This window comes from Saccostrea cucullata, unplaced genomic scaffold, assembly GCF_032062105.1.
Source record: "Saccostrea cucullata isolate Sc308-1 unplaced genomic scaffold, CSIRO_AGI_Scuc_v1 ctg636, whole genome shotgun sequence".
Lineage (NCBI taxonomy): Eukaryota > Metazoa > Mollusca > Bivalvia > Ostreida > Ostreidae > Saccostrea > Saccostrea cuccullata.
This window is the reverse complement of record NW_026931726.1, coordinates 320,952-337,961: the sequence shown is the minus strand read 5'-3', so window position 1 is coordinate 337,961 and position 17,010 is coordinate 320,952. Positions and strand designations below refer to the sequence as shown.

The window sequence follows — 17,010 nt, the reverse complement described above, 5'->3', positions numbered from 1 at the left end:
TTTAAACTTTACATATATATTTTTTGTATTAAGACCTTTCATTTTAATTTATTATGATATTCTATGGGAAATACATGTATGATATTATTTTAGTTAAACTGCTTTGTTAGGGAATTCTTCCTTCTGGGTCAACAACAATTGCTCAAACATATGTTTCTTGTATTTTTTTTTCTTTTTTTCTTTTTTCTTTTTTTTTTTTTTGCTTATATTTTATATATTTATTATTTTTCCTATTCATTTGTTAAATTTTTCTTTTTCTATTAATTTGTTTTATTCTCTCTCTCTCTCTCTCTCTCTCTCTCTCTCTGTCTCTCTCTTTCTCTCTCTGAATTCATTCTAAATATGTACCAATTGATAATCTACTCTTCATACATTTTTATGCGCCCGGATCGAAAGATCCGAGGCGTATATTGTTTTTGTCCTGTCTGTCTGTCTGTTTGTCTGTTTATCTGTTTGCCTGTTTGTCTGCAAACTTTAACCTTGGCCATAACTTTTGAACCATGAATGATAGAGACTTCATATTTGGTATGCCTACTCTACTAATTAAGTTTTTTCAAATGACACCAAGGTCAATGACCTTGTGACCTTGACTGTGACCTACATGCTAAAAAAATTCTTTTCTGCAAACCTTAACCTTCGCTATAAGTTTTGAACCATAAAAGACATGGACTTCATATTTGGTATGCATACACCACTAATTAAGCTCTATCTAAAGACACCATGGTCAATGACCTTGTGACCTTGACTGTGACCTATATGCTAAATATAGCTTTTTTGTCGACAAAATCTAATCTTCGCCATAACTTTAGAACGAAGAAAGATAGAGGCTTAATGTTTGGCATGCATACTCCACTAATAAAAGCCCTTTCACAGGACACCTAGGTCAATGACCTTGTGACCTTGACTGTGTCCTATATGCTTAAAAAGCTTTTTTTGAACCTTCGCCATAACTTTTGAACCACGAGAGATAGAGAGTTCATATTTGGTATGCTTTCTTCGTTAATCAAGTTCTTTCAAATTATACCAAGATCAATTACCTTGTGACCTTGACCTTTATGTTAAAAATATGTTTTTTAACTTTGTTGCCGCCGGGCGCATAGTGTTTCACAAACACATCTTGTTTTCAATGCTTACATGTACTTGTAATTGTACCTTGACCTATGGAGAGAACGACAATAGGCAGTTATGCCTGCTGTTCAATCCATTTCGATGAATAAATATATTTTAAACTAAAGACCTTTCATTAGATACCAACAACTTTGACCTTTTGACCTTGACCTTGGACATTTCTGTACTTATGAAAAAACTTTAACCTTGGCTATAAATTTTGAACGGTAAGTGCTAAGGCTTTCATACTTCATATATGTAATTCCTGTGAAAAGACGCTTTATTGGGTACCAAGAACCTTGAACCTTTGACCTTGACCTTGGAATTTGACCTACTTTAAAATACGACCTTGAACATCATTTTTAAAGGGTTAGAACTAGGGCTTTCATACTTCACATATTTAATTTTTGTGGCAAGACCTTTCATTTGATATCAAGAACCTTGAACCTTTGACCTTGACCTTGGAGTTTGACCCATTTTTACACAAAAATTCCAAACTTTTCTTTTGGTCCTAACTTTTGAACGGTATATACTAGGAATTTTTATATTTCAAATATCAATTCTTTTTGGCAAGACCTTTCACTTAAAATCAACAATTTTGACCTTTTGACCTTGGAAATTTCCTAACTTACGAAAAAATTTTAACCTTGGTCGGTGAGGGCTAGGGCTTTCATACTTTAAATATGTAATCCTTGTGAGAAGACCTTTCATTGGATATCAACAATTTTGACCCTTTGACCTTGACCTTGGAGTTTGACCTATTTTTTACAAACTTTATAACCTTGGCCATAACTATTGAACAGTAGGAGCTAGAGCTTTCATGTTTCACATATGTTATCCTTGTGACAAGACTTTTCCTTGGATATCAAGAACCTTGACCCTTTGAATGTGACCTTGGAGTTTGACCTACTTTTTACAAACTTTAACATTGGCCATAACTTTTGAACGGTAAGGGCCAGCGCTTACATACTTCCCATATGTAATCTCTGAGACAAGGCCTTTCTGTAGAAACCAGCAACCTCGACCCTTTGACCTTGACCCCGGAGTTTGTCCTACCTTTAAAATTTGAACCTTGGTCATAACCCTTGAACAGGTGGTGCTAGGGTTTTACATTTAACATTTGTATTTCTTGTGAAAAGGCCTTATTTTAGGTACCAACATACATGTATTTGATCTGCATTTGAGAAAGGTTAACCTTCGCTATGTTGCCATACGGGGGCATCAGTGTTTCACAAACACATCTTGTTTTTCAAGGGGTCTTGTGTGTATAAGCAGCATTTTTTTTTAAAGAAAATGATTTTCCAAATGACCTATAACGAGTTCCAATCTTTAATTCTTTATTGAAAAAGCAGCTGTCTATGATGTCAGAAAGCCTGGAGTTTACTATTGTGGGGATTGGTTGTATAAAGTGTTGAAAAGTCGTACGTTTTGATGCAGGCCCATAGAACGTGGGGACAAGAAAGGTACCAGCCCCTGTTTCTAGTATTTTGTTCCTTTAGATGCAGACCCAACCCCAACTTCTTGTTGCTCTTAAAGAATTCCAGGATTTTGACAGTTCATTATTTTGATGTTGTTGCATTTTGTTTGCTTATCATATTATTTTAGAAGTTGCAACCCCCGCCCCCCCCCTCTCTCCCTCCATTTACACACATCATTTGGTCGGTTTAGTTTTTTTTTCTTTTTGTTTGTGTGTTTGTTTGAATGGTTGTTTTTTAATTTTTTTTTTTTTTTGGGGGGGGGGTGTCTCATATCAACTTTTGAAAACGTTGCTACGGGTCTGCAAGTGTTGTCGTCCAAAAGAACCTCTTTCTTACATACTCAGTAGATATTATAAAACATTGTGAATTCATCAACATGTTTCATATTGTTATTGTATGTGACAAAGATAATTCCCTTTTCGTTGCATGGTTATTATTATTTAATAGGAAGAGTACATATGGTATTTTTGGACGGGTTTCACAGCCATGTATATAGAGCATTCATTGACACATTCTCTTTTCACAAACTATTTTCTCCTCGTCAGTCGTCAGTTCGGAACAAGCTGCACATAGGACCTCCGCTATTTGACTTGCGATTGTGAACCATCTTGTAACGTCCTTCCCCCTGCTGGCCAGGTAACAGAGCTTCGTCAACTTGTTCTTGCTTGCACTTATCCTGTCTTTTGGTCTCTCGCCAATAAGTGCGCACGCAGCATCAATGCACGCAAAGCATATTTTGACCTCCATTGTGTGCATCTTTTCGGGTTTGCAGGCTCCAAAGTAGTTAATGTAATGAAAAAGAAGAGCTGTTTTCAAGGAATGCACTTTATCATTTGTTGTCCCAAGTCTTGAAGGTGAAGCAATGAATTTGGGAACATTAAGACCTACAAAACACCAAAAAGAACTTTGAAAGTACAATGTGTATACTGGTATTTGTTTTTATTTACAAGGCCGTCGGTCAATATGAATCTGTGTCACCAAGATACATAATTATATTGTACGTTAGTTGTGATTATTAATACCGACTATCTTTATGTCTATACCTGACTTACTTGTGCCGCAAAACACAATAAACTTAGCCCTTGTGATCTTTAATCAGTATTTATAGTTTAGGTATTGTTCTGAGAATTTCAAAACCACCAAAGTCCTTTGCTACGAAGGTCATTGAAAAAATGTATGTACTTGTACATGTTTATATTTTTCATCAATCCACTTTTTCATCAGTCTATACCTGTATACTTTAATTGTAGTGCTGCTGTAAAGGTCGTGAAAACATTACTCTTTACCTCTATTTCAAACAGGTTTACTGTATTTGAAAAAAATGAAAGAACACTTTTTTTTTACGTTAAGTGATTCGTTTTTCCAATATGCATGTTGGCCTTTTCTTAAATTTTTATTCCACACCGGTTAACTAATTGCATGAGCCAGATTGTGCGTTGTTTTTATTGTTTTGTTTTTTTTTTGCAGGTTTTCCATTGTTCATATTAGATATGAAGTCATGCAAAAAATGGTCTTGATTTTTTGTTAATAATTTCTTTAGTTAAATGCATTAATCTAATATTCTAAATTGCTTATAATTGTTCAACTACTGGTCTCCTTGAGATCACTGTAAAGTTAGTGAATCTAGCCTAAAGTTAATCCATTTTTTGGGTATAAATGAGAAAATTAATGGAACATTTATGTTCCTAAATTTATGTTGCTAAAGAAGGTAAAAACCTACAAACATCTTGTTTTATGTATTTCTTAATTAGATAGTTAATCAACGAATAGCATTTTTGAATGAATAAAATAGACTTACATTCATATTTTTCCACGAAAACTCCAACAGAAAGAAAGCAGACACATAACATCAAATTTCCGTTCATGTTCGAGACCAAGGCGTAAATGCTTTTCAGATAAGGCGCGAGAGTTCGGAATAATGTTTTACAATTTGTTTACAAGGCTACTGGGCTAGAGAAACAACATATTTCACGACCAGCGACTTCTATGTGCGCATCCTCTTTCTCAGAAAGGGCCTTTCCTGGGAAGTTGATTAACCGAACATTGTAGAGTTAATTAATTCAAATAAAAAAGGAAGGCAAATTTATGACCCTTTTTCGTAACACTGCCCCCTTGGCGGTGCCGAGCAAAATGTCATAATGATTAAAGTTTAAAATATATTTGATGAATAAGTCCCTTTATTTCAATATTTATAGAAATATGCCTGTCATCATGACATGTGAACTCCTGGTTTCATTCAAAAACAAAAGAAAGCATACTAGGTTGCAGTCAATTTAACCGCTGGTCCAAATATTGGGATTATTTACCATCCTTATTCTGTTATGACAATACGTCGTCAAAGAAAGGTATTTTGCTACTGAAGTTGTCGAATTTTGTAGAAAAGAAATTCATTTCATTTATTCTTCTCTCTCTCTGAAGCCAGACGTACTATTTGTCATGAGAAAGCAGGTTTCGCGAGATTGACGACCACCTTATGTAAAAACAAGCTGCATTTGGATGGACATAAATACTTTCTCCGATTTGTAGTTGATTTTGCGGCAACATGAATCACTCGGCATATGATGCATGTCCAGAACAATTTTACCGCATCCGTCTTATATAACAATTCTTTCAATTTTTCCTTTTTTAAAAATGACATAATTTGCATGAAAAAATCCAATACCATACGCTAAACTTGATTCACAGCTTGAAACACACTTTTGATGCATTCATAGGTAAACGTTTTGATACAGTACATAATAAAGAAGCAGAGGCGTAGATAATATTGCATATAACCGTGTCTGATTTATGAGTCCGGTGATATGACAAATGAACAGAAAGAGGTGATATTAATAGACAAAATTTGAGTCTGCGCTAGGTTAGCCAATGCCATGTTGCATAATCTAAAGAGATATTACTTATACGTCTTATATGCGGGAATTAAATAAAGCAATGTTCAAAAACCTTTATATTAAATACATGTAATGTATATGATATAACATTTTGATAAAGACGCCATCACTAATGTTTAATTAAGATTTCAATATTACGTAATTAATTATTGTAGACGCGACTTATTTCAACGTACAAATGTTTGCTTCTACCATAAATGAATACATGTCACAGATAGTCTTGGAATCATATAACAATGGTTAAAAGTGTTAAAATAAGAAAAAGTATATGATGTATAACATGAAAACACAGAATTGTAAGACGGATACATGTAGGTGATGGTGTGACTCTCGTAGCTCTTATGACGGATACATGTAGGTGATGGTGTGACTCTCGTAGCTCTTATGACGGATACATGTAGGTGATGGTATGACTCTCGTAGCTCAGAAAGATCTTCTCTCCGTTGTAGATCATCATGATCGGCTTCTTGAAGCCCTCATCTTCAGGGGAGATAATCTGGATGAGGCCTCCTTCTGGCGACACCTGGTGGATATTGTTGGAATAATGGCCAGCCACGTATACATTCCCGCGTTGGTCCAACGCAATGCCCATCGGCACGCGCAAGTTCTTATGGGAATATCGGAAAATTTTGTCTCCTTCCGTTGTAATGCAGTAAAGGCATCCACGGAAATCGGAATCCGAGTAGTATATACGATTGTGATCGGCTGCACAAATGTATTTGACTTTGTCTCCTTCGATTGGCATGTTATTGAAGAAATTTAATCGGTTTTCCGGATCTACGTCCCAGATGTCAATGGATTTCAAACAGGCGACCAAGATCCTGCCGTCAATGAAGGTGATGCCAAAACATTGGTTAACCGTTTTGAAATGAAGACGGTCCATGATGGTTAGCGATTTCGGTCCTACTTCTAAAAGTTGGATCGTTTTCATCACCGGGATCGTGACAGCGATTATATTTGTACCTTTTCGGTCTGGTAGGTAAGTTGCATCAAACGGATTTCCATACATGGGACATACTTGAGTATCAATTCGATGTCCAGAATCGGAGTATCCTCTGACTTCTCTTCCTTTGTTGTCTACCAAAACCAGGCCTCTGTTCATTGCGAATCCGCCCGATATTAAGCTACTCTGGTACTTCAGTGCCAAGAAATTGTGCCTTTTTTCTGACATTCGGATTGGATTTCTTGGCGACAACTGTAAGTGATCAATTGTTTTATCTGTATGCATGGCTGTGTGTTTCGCTTCAACCAACCCTAGGTTTGGCATTTTGGAAATGAGATCCGTCTCTTTTAATTCGTACTGGGTTCTGACAATCTTACCAGCACGATGCTGCATGTTTTCTTCAAGCAGCTGACATTGTTGTCGAATTTTCGCTCCCTCTGTAAGAACAGCAAGTGGGGGAATGTTCATGGTTGCAGCATCTAGAAGCTCTTTGTAGTAATTGATATTCTGAAGTTTCTGTTCAAATACCTCAATGTCCTGTCTTATATGATTTGTTTCTTTCTCGTGTAATTCATCAAACTCTTCTTTAAGTGCCTTTTCAATGCTGTCCAAGTGTTCGTTCACTCGTTCTCGAAATGTTGGTATCAGTTTTTCCTCTTCCGTCTTATGGCTGGCGAGATCCTCAACAGCTTTCTTTCTTTCGGCTACGATTTTCTCAGCGTTGCTGCTCATCGTGTCAAGTTGAGATACAAGAACAGTAAGTTCCTGTTTCTTTCGCATAACTTCGATTGCTCTGTCGATTGGAAGAAAGGAAGTGCATTGGGAGTGGGTTCCAGTTTTACATCTACTACAACAGGCCGTCTGATGCTCCATGCAAAATTTTGTGACTTGCTCTCGTGGATGGTCTACACAGTATACCTTTTTCTGCATGGTAAACGGATTGTTCTCGGCATCAGCAATGGGAATAACGGGATGACGATTAGAAGATTGAATGGATGCATGGTTCTCTACGCAGTCGTCACAAAGAGCCTCGGCGCAGTCCGCACACCACGACTTAGCGGTGGACGTTTTTGTTCGACGTTGGCATGGCTTACATCTTTTGGTTTTCAATTGTCGCTTCATAACGTGTGCCAGAAGAAGATAGTTGGAAGGAAGTCTGGCCACTATTTTCTCTGGGTCGACCTCCGTAGATTCTGGGACGGGAACGGAACATGTCGGACACTTTATCTGAGCGCTGGGATCCGACTCTTTTGCGGCTTTTGCGTGAATATTCAGGCATCCCTCACAGAAAGTATGAAGACAAGGAAAATGTTTGGGCGTTGTAAGCTCCTTGTCACAAAGTTTACAAATAACAAGATTTTCACCGACTTCATCGTCACCGCGAAGCGATGTTGTGGGTCGTGTTCTAGCCGATAATTGAGTTCCTTGTCGTGAGGTTGTTGCTGATATACCTGCCATTTTTATTTAGTTTTCTCTATCATTCATACGAATTTCAGAAAACATAAAACCATCCTTACTCCTTCATAGCCATTTTGAAATATCTGCTCACAAAAAGGACGCAAATTCATGTCCAAGTCTGCTTGATAGAATTGATTTAATCTGCAATGAATCAGATGCGTGTTCTTTATCAAACTCTGGGTACCGTGAATTGTTGGAAAAGCCTCCGATCAGATTTCTTTTAATAAAGTTTCCGTACTTTAAATCCAGCCTTACGTGTACCTATTATCTTTAGACTTCGATAGATGTCATTGTTTTATAATTCATCTTAAGCGGTACAATGGATTTTAAAAGAAATTTTAAATGTCTTACATTGAAATTGTTTCATAAATATAGCATCCGTGCTATGCACGTCAGTAAAACTCTGAGCATGGTTAAAGTTATAATGTGCCTCAAGAACAGTGAAGAGTGATGTTCATACAAAATGGTCACTTATCGTGAAAGATTAATGAAAATTTAGTATAGGAAAGTAAGAATACTTTGTCATTAAATATTGGATTTTGTTGTTACTGAGGTTACTAAAGATCAAACACATTTATTTCTAAAATAATTACTTTAATATTATTTTCTAATAAAGAACATGAAAATCAAGACATGAAAGAGTTCTGAAAATTTGTAGCATTTTATTTTATTTTAATTTTTTTTTTGGTGGGGGGGGGGGGGGGGCGTGTCAATCTTTAATGTATTTTAAAAATTTAATTCCACATACAATCTTTAATGTATTTACATTGTAAATTTCATTCAAAATACAATCAAAAATTTAGAAACACATCATTGGTTTATAAACTTTCAGATCTTTATTGCATATTGCCAGCAATTTTATTTTTGATCCGACACATGCTAAAAACAATATAACCATATGAAACACAGTCATTTTTACAATTTTCAGAACCTTCTTTTTAAACGGAGTTAATAAATGATGTTTATAACGACAAAGTAAACACTTCGCCGAAAATTTAAAATACGGAAGTCGTGCGTTTTAATCATGTATTGTTTAAGTTGTCATAAAAATGATTGTTCTATATTTTGAAATACACAGACTCATTAAAATCATAATTTAGAACATCGAAGAAAAGAATAATCAGTCTTAAAGGGATGGATGGTGTTTTCATGGTATTATACTTTCTTTTATCCTACAATATTGAAATGTAAAACACACTACAATGTAACTGATATCGTATCTTATTCATTTACAAACTAGAGTTTAATTAAGATAAATCACAACTGGGTTCACCACACTGACTTTTTGGATTAATTTTTCCTTGTTTCAATCAGTAGGTCAACTTCTGAATAACTTTTACATTGACCATATGTACTTTGAACAGTTGGAGTACAGAGCTGTGTTACAACGCACTTTGAAAAATTACGCACTTTGAAAAAAAATTTTCAAAGTGCGTGAAATTTGGGACTAAATTAAAGCACTTTGAAAAAAAATTTCTTTTCAAAGTGCGTTAATATCGACCATATTAACGCACTTTGAAAAAATGTGTATCGTTGATATTCTTGCAAATCTCAGGTATGATAAATAACCTGACAAACAAATGGGTGAAGGTCCATCGCTGGGGAGAGCTCATCATACATGTCACAGTTATAAACATTAATTTAGTGTGTCACATCTAGAATGCTCTATAGGAAGAAAAAAATCAACGTTCTACCTCAAAGTCCACTGTTTTCATGGTTTATTTATTTGAATGTGTCCATATTTATAATGGTATAGTGGCATTTCCTCGTTTATTCGCAAGACTCAATCATTAAACGCTATATCACCTTTATTTCTGTGGTACTGTATACTTAACGATTTCATAAATTGTCAAAATTTAACGTAAAAAAGAGGTTAAGGAATTCTTTATTGACGCTCGGAACAATGCAACATATTATTTACATCTGCATCACTGTTCCTGAGTCTATATATTAAATGAAAAAATAATCAAAAACAGAGAAAATCCAGAAGTTGCTCTAACCTTTCACATTCGTTTGGCCTTTGTGAACTTCCTTTCAAAATTTAATTATATTCGACTTTTTCTAACCCTACAAATAAAAAATAAATAAATTGTGGTTTCTTTTTCTGTAGGGAAACATTTTTTCTCTCTCCCTCTCTCTCAAATGCAGTTATCAAAGTTACAGTGTAGTTTTTATTTTATTTTCAATGTGGAGTAGAACGAATCTACCAAGTAAAGTCATTTCTGGAATATTTCACATAAATTTATTATGAAGAGAATTTACAATTTTTTTATGATATAAATTTTGAAAAATATTTCAGATAGAAGTCAATGAGATTGCAAGAAAGGCAAGAAAATATCTATAAGACCCTGGACTAGCAGACACCATCCTACAGCCACTGTTCAAATCTAAATAAGAGCTGATGTTTGGAACGAGGGAATGATCGTCAAGATCAGCAAGAAAGGGGGCCTTAACTGACTGTAACAACTATAGAGAAGGCCGGACCACTTTGCTGTCTGTGATGAGTAAGGACCTGGCCTATACTTCAGAAAGGGACGAGAATGTACGTACTGATCTGCTCTTCGCTCTCCATAACATCATTTGGCACATATAATTTTGGTATTATGTGTTTTTCTTGTGTCTGAGAAAAATAAAAATAAAAATTCGCGGAAATTAGCACGTTTTAAAAATGTCATATTTACTGTATATAAAAAGACATTTTTACAACGTGCTAATTTCGGCGAATTTTTATTTTTATTTTAATGAGAGTTTTCTACATAGATCTCAAAATACACCATTCTGCAACCAAGCGCCTATCATTTGGCACTGCACAGAGAGACAGTGACAACTGTATGCGAATTTAATGGACTTTCACAGGTTCGACGTTTACATGTTCAATGTACTAAGACCACAAAGAACATGAAAGAACAATAAGAATACAAAACCAATACGGTATTTAAAAGTTACGACCAAAGTAAAAGTGTAGTTTTTTGGAAAAGTTGGTGAAACTCTAAGGTCAAGAGGCCAAATTTGGTGGCACCCAACGAAAGGTCTTGTCACAAGGAATACACCTGTGAAATATGAAAGCCATATATAGTGATATTATACTTTCGTGTAAATTACTTGAATCTGATTCGTGAAACATTTGATAAAAAACACTACTACCCGCTGAATAATGAAGCCAGCAGCAACAGTCAACATTGCTTGACGACGGGTGGTATTACAAAAAATAGCTTTTAACACAGTTTAATTATGTATAAAACATTCAGACAGGTTAAAGTTTTCACCCCTCGAAAACCATTGTCAACCTTGCGCCTCGACAATGGTTTTCTTGGGGTGAAAATTTTCAATGTTACACTCAACTACATGCATTATTTATATACTAGCACCACCCACTCAAAACTTAATTAATTATGAGACAGGTTAAAGTTTTTGCGGACAAACAGACAGACGGGCAGACAGACGGACGGACAGGGCAAAAATCACAGGCACTTGTATCGTGTACAGGGCACCCCTTAGTCCTACTTATTTTTGGCCATATATAGTAGCGGGTACCCCGAATAAGCCGGAGACCTGTGGCTTTGGCAACTGTGGCAAAAACTATATATCCCCGAAACTTCGTTTCCGGGGCATAAAAAGTGGAATAATGGATTTTTTTCTAGAAAATGAATGTGTTTAAAAGCTGTCATAGACTAATGTCCTACGTACTTTCTACACTCTTGAAAAGTTCGAAATTATAGTACGCATTAATGTATACTCGAAATGGATTTAGTACGCATTAATGAATAAAAAATACGTCGAAAATTGATGGGAATGTCGTAAAAGTCAACAAAAAACATGTGGGTGCAAACTGTGCCTGTTTATATATTGCGTCATGTGCCTTGACTTGTTTAAAAATGTCTTCTGAATAAGCCTAGAATTCAAATAATTTTAATGATTCAGGTATGCTATTTCGTCAAAAATTATTGACTTGTTGTAGATATTTTGCAACAAACTTCAAACTGCAGATGATGGCTTCAGCACACACTTCTGAGACGAATGGACAGAGAAAGAATGGATACGAAAGAGATAGAGTTCCTAGACCTTTTGTAATCGGTGTAGCTGGTGGCACAGCCTCTGGAAAAGTAAACTATGAAAATTTTCTCACGTACAGTAACAATAACTTGAATAAGCAAATCTGTAAAAAATTATTTGCCTGTTATAGTGTTGTAGCCAGGATGTTTCATGATGTCAATGAAATACATATATCTATATTTGTTCCGGGTTTTCTCAAGTGATTTTCATATTTATTATATAATAAAAATACTGATATAAAATTAAATTGTGTTGAAATATAAAATTTACTTTACTATAAGTGATAAAATAAAATTCCTTAAAATTCACCACAGTCCTCAGTGTGTGCCAAAATCATGCAGCAGCTGGGTCAGGATGATGTAGATCACAGACAGAGACAGGTTGTTATAATAAACCAAGACACATTTTACCGTCCTCTTACACCGGAAGAGAACGCAAGAGCATTGAAGGGGGAGTTCAACTTTGATCATCCAGGTACACATTCTACCATCATGTCTCAGTACAGTCACTGTTACTGAATTTTATTTATGTTGGTAAATACTGAAGCAATCAATGTCTAGTTTTGTGGGTATATGCTAGCCTTGCCAGAGCATTAATGACAGTTAGAAACATATGGGATAAATTGCATAATGGGTGAAATTATATCCCACATTTCTAACAGACATTAATGTCCCTGGCATACCGAACAAACTAGAAAAGATTTCTTATATTTACACTTTTAAATAAAATGATAATATAAGTACAAATAAAAAATTCTGTCTTATAAATAAGAATTACACAAAGCATTCCATGTAACTTAATTTTCCATAGAAAATTTCTCTGTAAATTCCATAGAATTCCAGTGGCAGCCAAGGAAATTGATACACAAATATATTAAAATTACTATTTTTTTTTAGATGCTTTTGACTATGATTTTATGTTGCGAACATTAAAGGATCTTGTAGCTGGGAAGGCAGTGAAGTTACCACAGTATAACTATGTGACAAATGCCAGGTTAGTGTAACACACAGTGGGAATTGGTTGTAATGCTTGTATTGTCAAATCAATTGTGCAACCCGATATTTTGTTTGGTATTAACCATAAGATATTTTAAATGCCACTGTGTTTCAAAATTGTTTTCTTTTTTTCTGTCATTTGATTTCAGAAATGAGGAATGGCATACCGTATACCCTGCTGATGTTGTTCTGTTTGAGGGCATCCTGGTGTTTTATTTTAAACAACTTAGAGACATGTATCACATGAAGCTTTTTGTGGACACAGATCCTGACACAAGATTGTCCAGAAGAGGTACATTAATTAAGAGTCATATTTGCTTTGTCTTTTTATGCCCCCCCCCTTTCAAAGAAGGAAGGGCATGTTGCTTTCCTGCAGTCTGTCGGTCGGTCAGTCTGTCGGTCCACTTAGTTTCCGTTCATTTTCTTCGCAACCATTGCACATACTGAAATGAAATTTGGTATTCAGATGTATCACATAAATAGTTCTGTTTTGGGTACGACTGCACCATTTTTGACAGAGTTATGCCCCTTGGACTTAGAAAAAATTCAATTATTTGCAGTTTCCGTTCATTTTCTTTGCAGAGGTTGCACATACTGAGATGAAATTTGGTATACAGATTTATCAGATAAATATCTTGGGCAATTTCTGTTTTGGGTACAATCGTGCCATTTTTGAAAGAGTTATGCCCTTTTGGACTTAAAAAATTCCAATTTGGGGGGAAGGGGGCATAAGTGTTTTACAAACATCTTTTGTTGTCTTTGCTTTGACAATTTTGAAATATTAAATTGGTAATAGAAAAATATATAAAAGTAAAACACACTTGTTATTGTTATAAATTTGATGCTTACACCAAAGTGATTTTCATTCCCTGTGATTTTATAATACATGTATATGGTAAACTTCAAAGATTTAATGAATTACATTTATAATGAAGCAAAATTGTCAAAATTTGAGCATTTAGAATTTTTCTTTAAAATATTATTTCGATACAATCAAAGACTTAGACTAAAAAGTTATAAAAAGGTATTAAATATAAAAAAAAAAAATACAGTGTATTATTCTAACATGTAATAATTTTATGAAAGATTTATACAAACAATATTTTCAGTATTAAGAGACACAAAAGAGAGAGGGAGAGACATTGAGAATATACTTCATCAGTATACAACCTTAGTAAAGCCAGCTTTTGAAGAATTTTGTCTCCCAGTAAGTGGTTAAAATGCATTTTAAATAAACCATCCATATTTGGATAAGTATCCTATGTAAATGTCATCAAACATCGATTCACGAAAATGTCTATTCACTGTACATGAAGTGATGAAAATGAATTATAAATCCTTTAGATTTCAGTGTGTATAAGTGTTAGGACTGACTGCTGGTAAAATGTTGCCAGTCCTGCCAAAAATCGAGTAGCTCAAGAAAATATTTGTCCTTTTAAAAAAAAAGTTTGTTGCAGCAATAATGTCAGTTGGGCCAGATCACCATATCTTTGATCCAAAACCAATAGGCTGACAAATTTTACCCGTTTGATTGTTACACTTTGCTGCCAATACTGTTATTTGATTTGAGAGATATTAATCAAATATCTAAATTTTATTTTATGGATTTTTTTTTTTACAAGTTTAGCTGGGTGTCAATACATGTAAATTTTGAAACAACCTTTTCTAAGTTTAGGTGTGGGGGGTGTTATGTCTTAAAGATGATATATAAATTGTATTACTATGTTTTCTTTTAAAGACAAAAAAATATGCTGATGTTATAATACCCAGGGGAGCTGATAATACAGGTAAATCTAGCTACTTCACAGTTTTAAATTTTTCTAAAAATTTCAACATATGTGAATAATCATTATTTTTTCAACATTGAAGTACATTGTATTCTTTTAAAATCTAAGTTTTATTTCTTTCCAGTGGCTATTGATTTAATTGTGCAGCATATTCAAGAGTTACTGCGACCTTCCAAAAACCTGGTTAATACTAAGAGACCGCGTCACAACTCAGATTCCTTTGTTGGCAGGCCACACTAGGATTTCCCATTGTGATCTTTCAAAAACATGCTGTCTAGCAAAAGTTCAGTGAAAACTTATCGGTCAGCTCATAACTATTAGCAATGGTTAATGAGTCTCAGAGATTTTTAAACAACTAAATAACATGTATATTCACTGCCATTTTCTTTGGGACTGGAAATGATTTTTGACAAATATATTATGTTTACTATATTTTTTGATGTTTACATGTCTAGGTTATATGATCTTTACATCAAAATGTTTGTAATTTAGGGTAATCACCGTGTCTAAAAATTTTCCATGCATCTTTGTGCTTTCAAGCATTTTGATCTGAATTGGCAATCGTCAAGTTCCAGAAATATGAGCATTTACATTTATGGCCATTTTATTTCCATGAAATGGTGAAAAAAATTATAAGTTCATAAAAAAATAACATTTTAGAACTGAACCTCTTTTTGTGTGATTTTTCAGGTAGCACATGCATGTTACCTAAATGCATTCAGCATGTTCACCGCCCTGTTAAACAATCAATTTTTGAATAAGAGTACTGGATGACCAAGTTCATTTTTGTTTAAAAGAATATTTTTAGGGCCCCGCAAGGATTTGCAGGTGCCCTATAGTAATCACTCTGTCTGTCCGTCCGTCCGTCTAGCTGTCTGTCTGTCCGTCTGTCACTCTTCCGTCCACAAATTTTCTGTTTTTTCTAATAACTTTTTTTATGGTTGCCCAATCAAGTTTAAATTTGGTATGGTAGTTTAATAGGCAGAAAGACATATTTTGATGCTAAGTTTGATTCTGTATGTCTTCTAGTTTGGAGCTGGGGTGGTGGGGTAGATTCCTAAACTATATAAGAATTTTTTTTATGGTTGCCCAATTAAGATCAAATTTGGTATAGTTCAGTAGGCAAAAATACATATTTTGATGCTAAGTTTGGTTCTCTATGTTATATATTTATATAAGAATGCATTGGCAAAGAGAGATAACTGGTAAACTGAATGCTCCCATTTAATTAGCTTTCCTCCTGAAGAAATTCCAGAGCATTATCTTTATCTGTCACTTTGAGATTAATTACCACCTCTGTCTGCAAATGAAGTTTGTTTTGAAGTTAAATCAATTTGGAATTCTATGAAATACTCTGATATGTGGATTTAAATATAAATTTTTATTATTTATTTTTGTTTGATAGTTATGATTTCATTGAATCCTAAAAAAAGAAATAGATTAAAGAAGATTTTTTGATTTACCAGGGTACTTTTTTTTTTCACTTTTTTCCTTTTTTTTTTTTAAATATATTAATTCAAGAATGTTTTTAATTTTTAATGTAGTTGTATAAAAACTCCGTTCTATCATTAATACTGAAAAAAGTCCTTATTGTAACTTTAGAAGAAAATGATGAGAGAGGTACAATTAATCCCTTGGGATTAATTATCTAGCCTGCTGCAGAAAATTTAGTAGGCTTCTCTTTATCTGTCACTTTAAGATTAATGAAAACCTTTGTCTGCAACTGCTGTTTGTTTGAAGTTAAGGTCAAGCCTTCATGATATTTGCATTCATTGAAGGCTGGCATTTTATATAACACAAGATTCATAATTGTTTAAATATAAATTCAATGTTAAGTTGTTCTTTACTGCCTAATGTAAATACAAGAATATTATTTTCAGGTTTTTGAATATTCAGGAATTATGTTGAAATTTTAAGAATACAGTTGCTGTTGCTTTTTCTTTGTACATTTATTAATCATTCTGTAAGCTGCACCCTTTTAATTCTACCCCATGGCGGGGCCCTTGCTGACTGGTCAGTTTTCTAGTTGTATTAGTTCAAAGTTTCTCAAAAATAAAGGATGGATTAATACTTCATTATATTAGAGGATTTTATTGAACAGTTATATATCAATGGAAATCCTTTTACATTCAATCTTGACTTTTATTGTCGATTCTTTATGAAAGGGGGGGGAGGGCAATCAAGTACAATAATTTAAAAGCAAAAAAGGCTCTTCTTAGAGCTTTTCTTTTTTATTATTATTATTTTGGGCACAAAAATACTCTTTCCCTCTCCTTTAAAAAATTGGATGGGGCATAT

At 34.3% G+C, this 17,010-nt stretch overlaps 3 protein-coding genes across 4 annotated transcripts; 1 reads left to right on the top strand and 2 right to left on the bottom strand.

Moving 5' to 3' along the window:
* Positions 1-3,080: 3,080 nt before the first annotated feature.
* On the bottom strand, positions 3,081-4,697 carry LOC134233377 (uncharacterized). Its single transcript, XM_062715339.1, has 2 exons — positions 4,384-4,697; positions 3,081-3,469 (listed from the first exon to the last, which is right to left on the bottom strand). Exons 1-2 carry the CDS (start codon positions 4,448-4,450, stop codon positions 3,087-3,089), a joined length of 450 nt encoding a protein of 149 aa, XP_062571323.1. The 5' UTR covers positions 4,451-4,697; the 3' UTR covers positions 3,081-3,086.
* A 936-nt stretch (positions 4,698-5,633) lies between these two features.
* On the bottom strand, positions 5,634-8,052 carry LOC134233376 (protein PML-like). The gene has a single exon (XM_062715338.1). It carries the CDS (start codon positions 7,875-7,877, stop codon positions 5,859-5,861), a length of 2,019 nt encoding a protein of 672 aa, XP_062571322.1. The 5' UTR covers positions 7,878-8,052; the 3' UTR covers positions 5,634-5,858.
* A 3,624-nt stretch (positions 8,053-11,676) lies between these two features.
* LOC134233374 (uridine-cytidine kinase 2-like) lies at positions 11,677-15,496 on the top strand. Of its 2 annotated transcripts, XM_062715337.1 has the most exons (8): positions 11,677-11,695; positions 11,836-11,980; positions 12,245-12,404; positions 12,827-12,923; positions 13,075-13,217; positions 14,035-14,132; positions 14,664-14,712; positions 14,837-15,496. In XM_062715337.1, the coding sequence occupies exons 2-8, from the start codon at positions 11,864-11,866 to the stop codon at positions 14,950-14,952; spliced, it is 780 nt and encodes a 259-aa protein (XP_062571321.1). In that variant the 5' UTR covers positions 11,677-11,695; positions 11,836-11,863; the 3' UTR covers positions 14,953-15,496. The 2 variants fall into 2 exon arrangements, with proteins under 2 accessions (XP_062571321.1, XP_062571320.1); XM_062715336.1 differs by lacking the exon at positions 11,677-11,695 and having other exon boundaries at positions 11,714-11,980.
* Positions 15,497-17,010: the final 1,514 nt, after the last annotated feature.

Coding starts and splice junctions, on each gene's coding strand:
- LOC134233377 (XM_062715339.1), bottom strand. CDS start 4,450: ATGAACGGAAATTTGATGTTATGTGTCTGCTTTCTTTCTGTTGGAGTT. Junction 3,470..4,383: donor TTTCGTGGAAAAATATGAAT/GTAAGTCTATTT, acceptor GGTGTTTTGTAG/GTCTTAATGTTCCCAAATTC.
- LOC134233376 (XM_062715338.1), bottom strand. CDS start 7,877: ATGGCAGGTATATCAGCAACAACCTCACGACAAGGAACTCAATTATCG.
- LOC134233374 (XM_062715336.1), top strand. CDS start 11,801: ATGCTATTTCGTCAAAAATTATTGACTTGTTGTAGATATTTTGCAACA. Junction 12,924..13,074: donor AACTATGTGACAAATGCCAG/GTTAGTGTAACA, acceptor ATTTGATTTCAG/AAATGAGGAATGGCATACCG. Junction 13,218..14,034: donor CACAAGATTGTCCAGAAGAG/GTACATTAATTA, acceptor CAATATTTTCAG/TATTAAGAGACACAAAAGAG.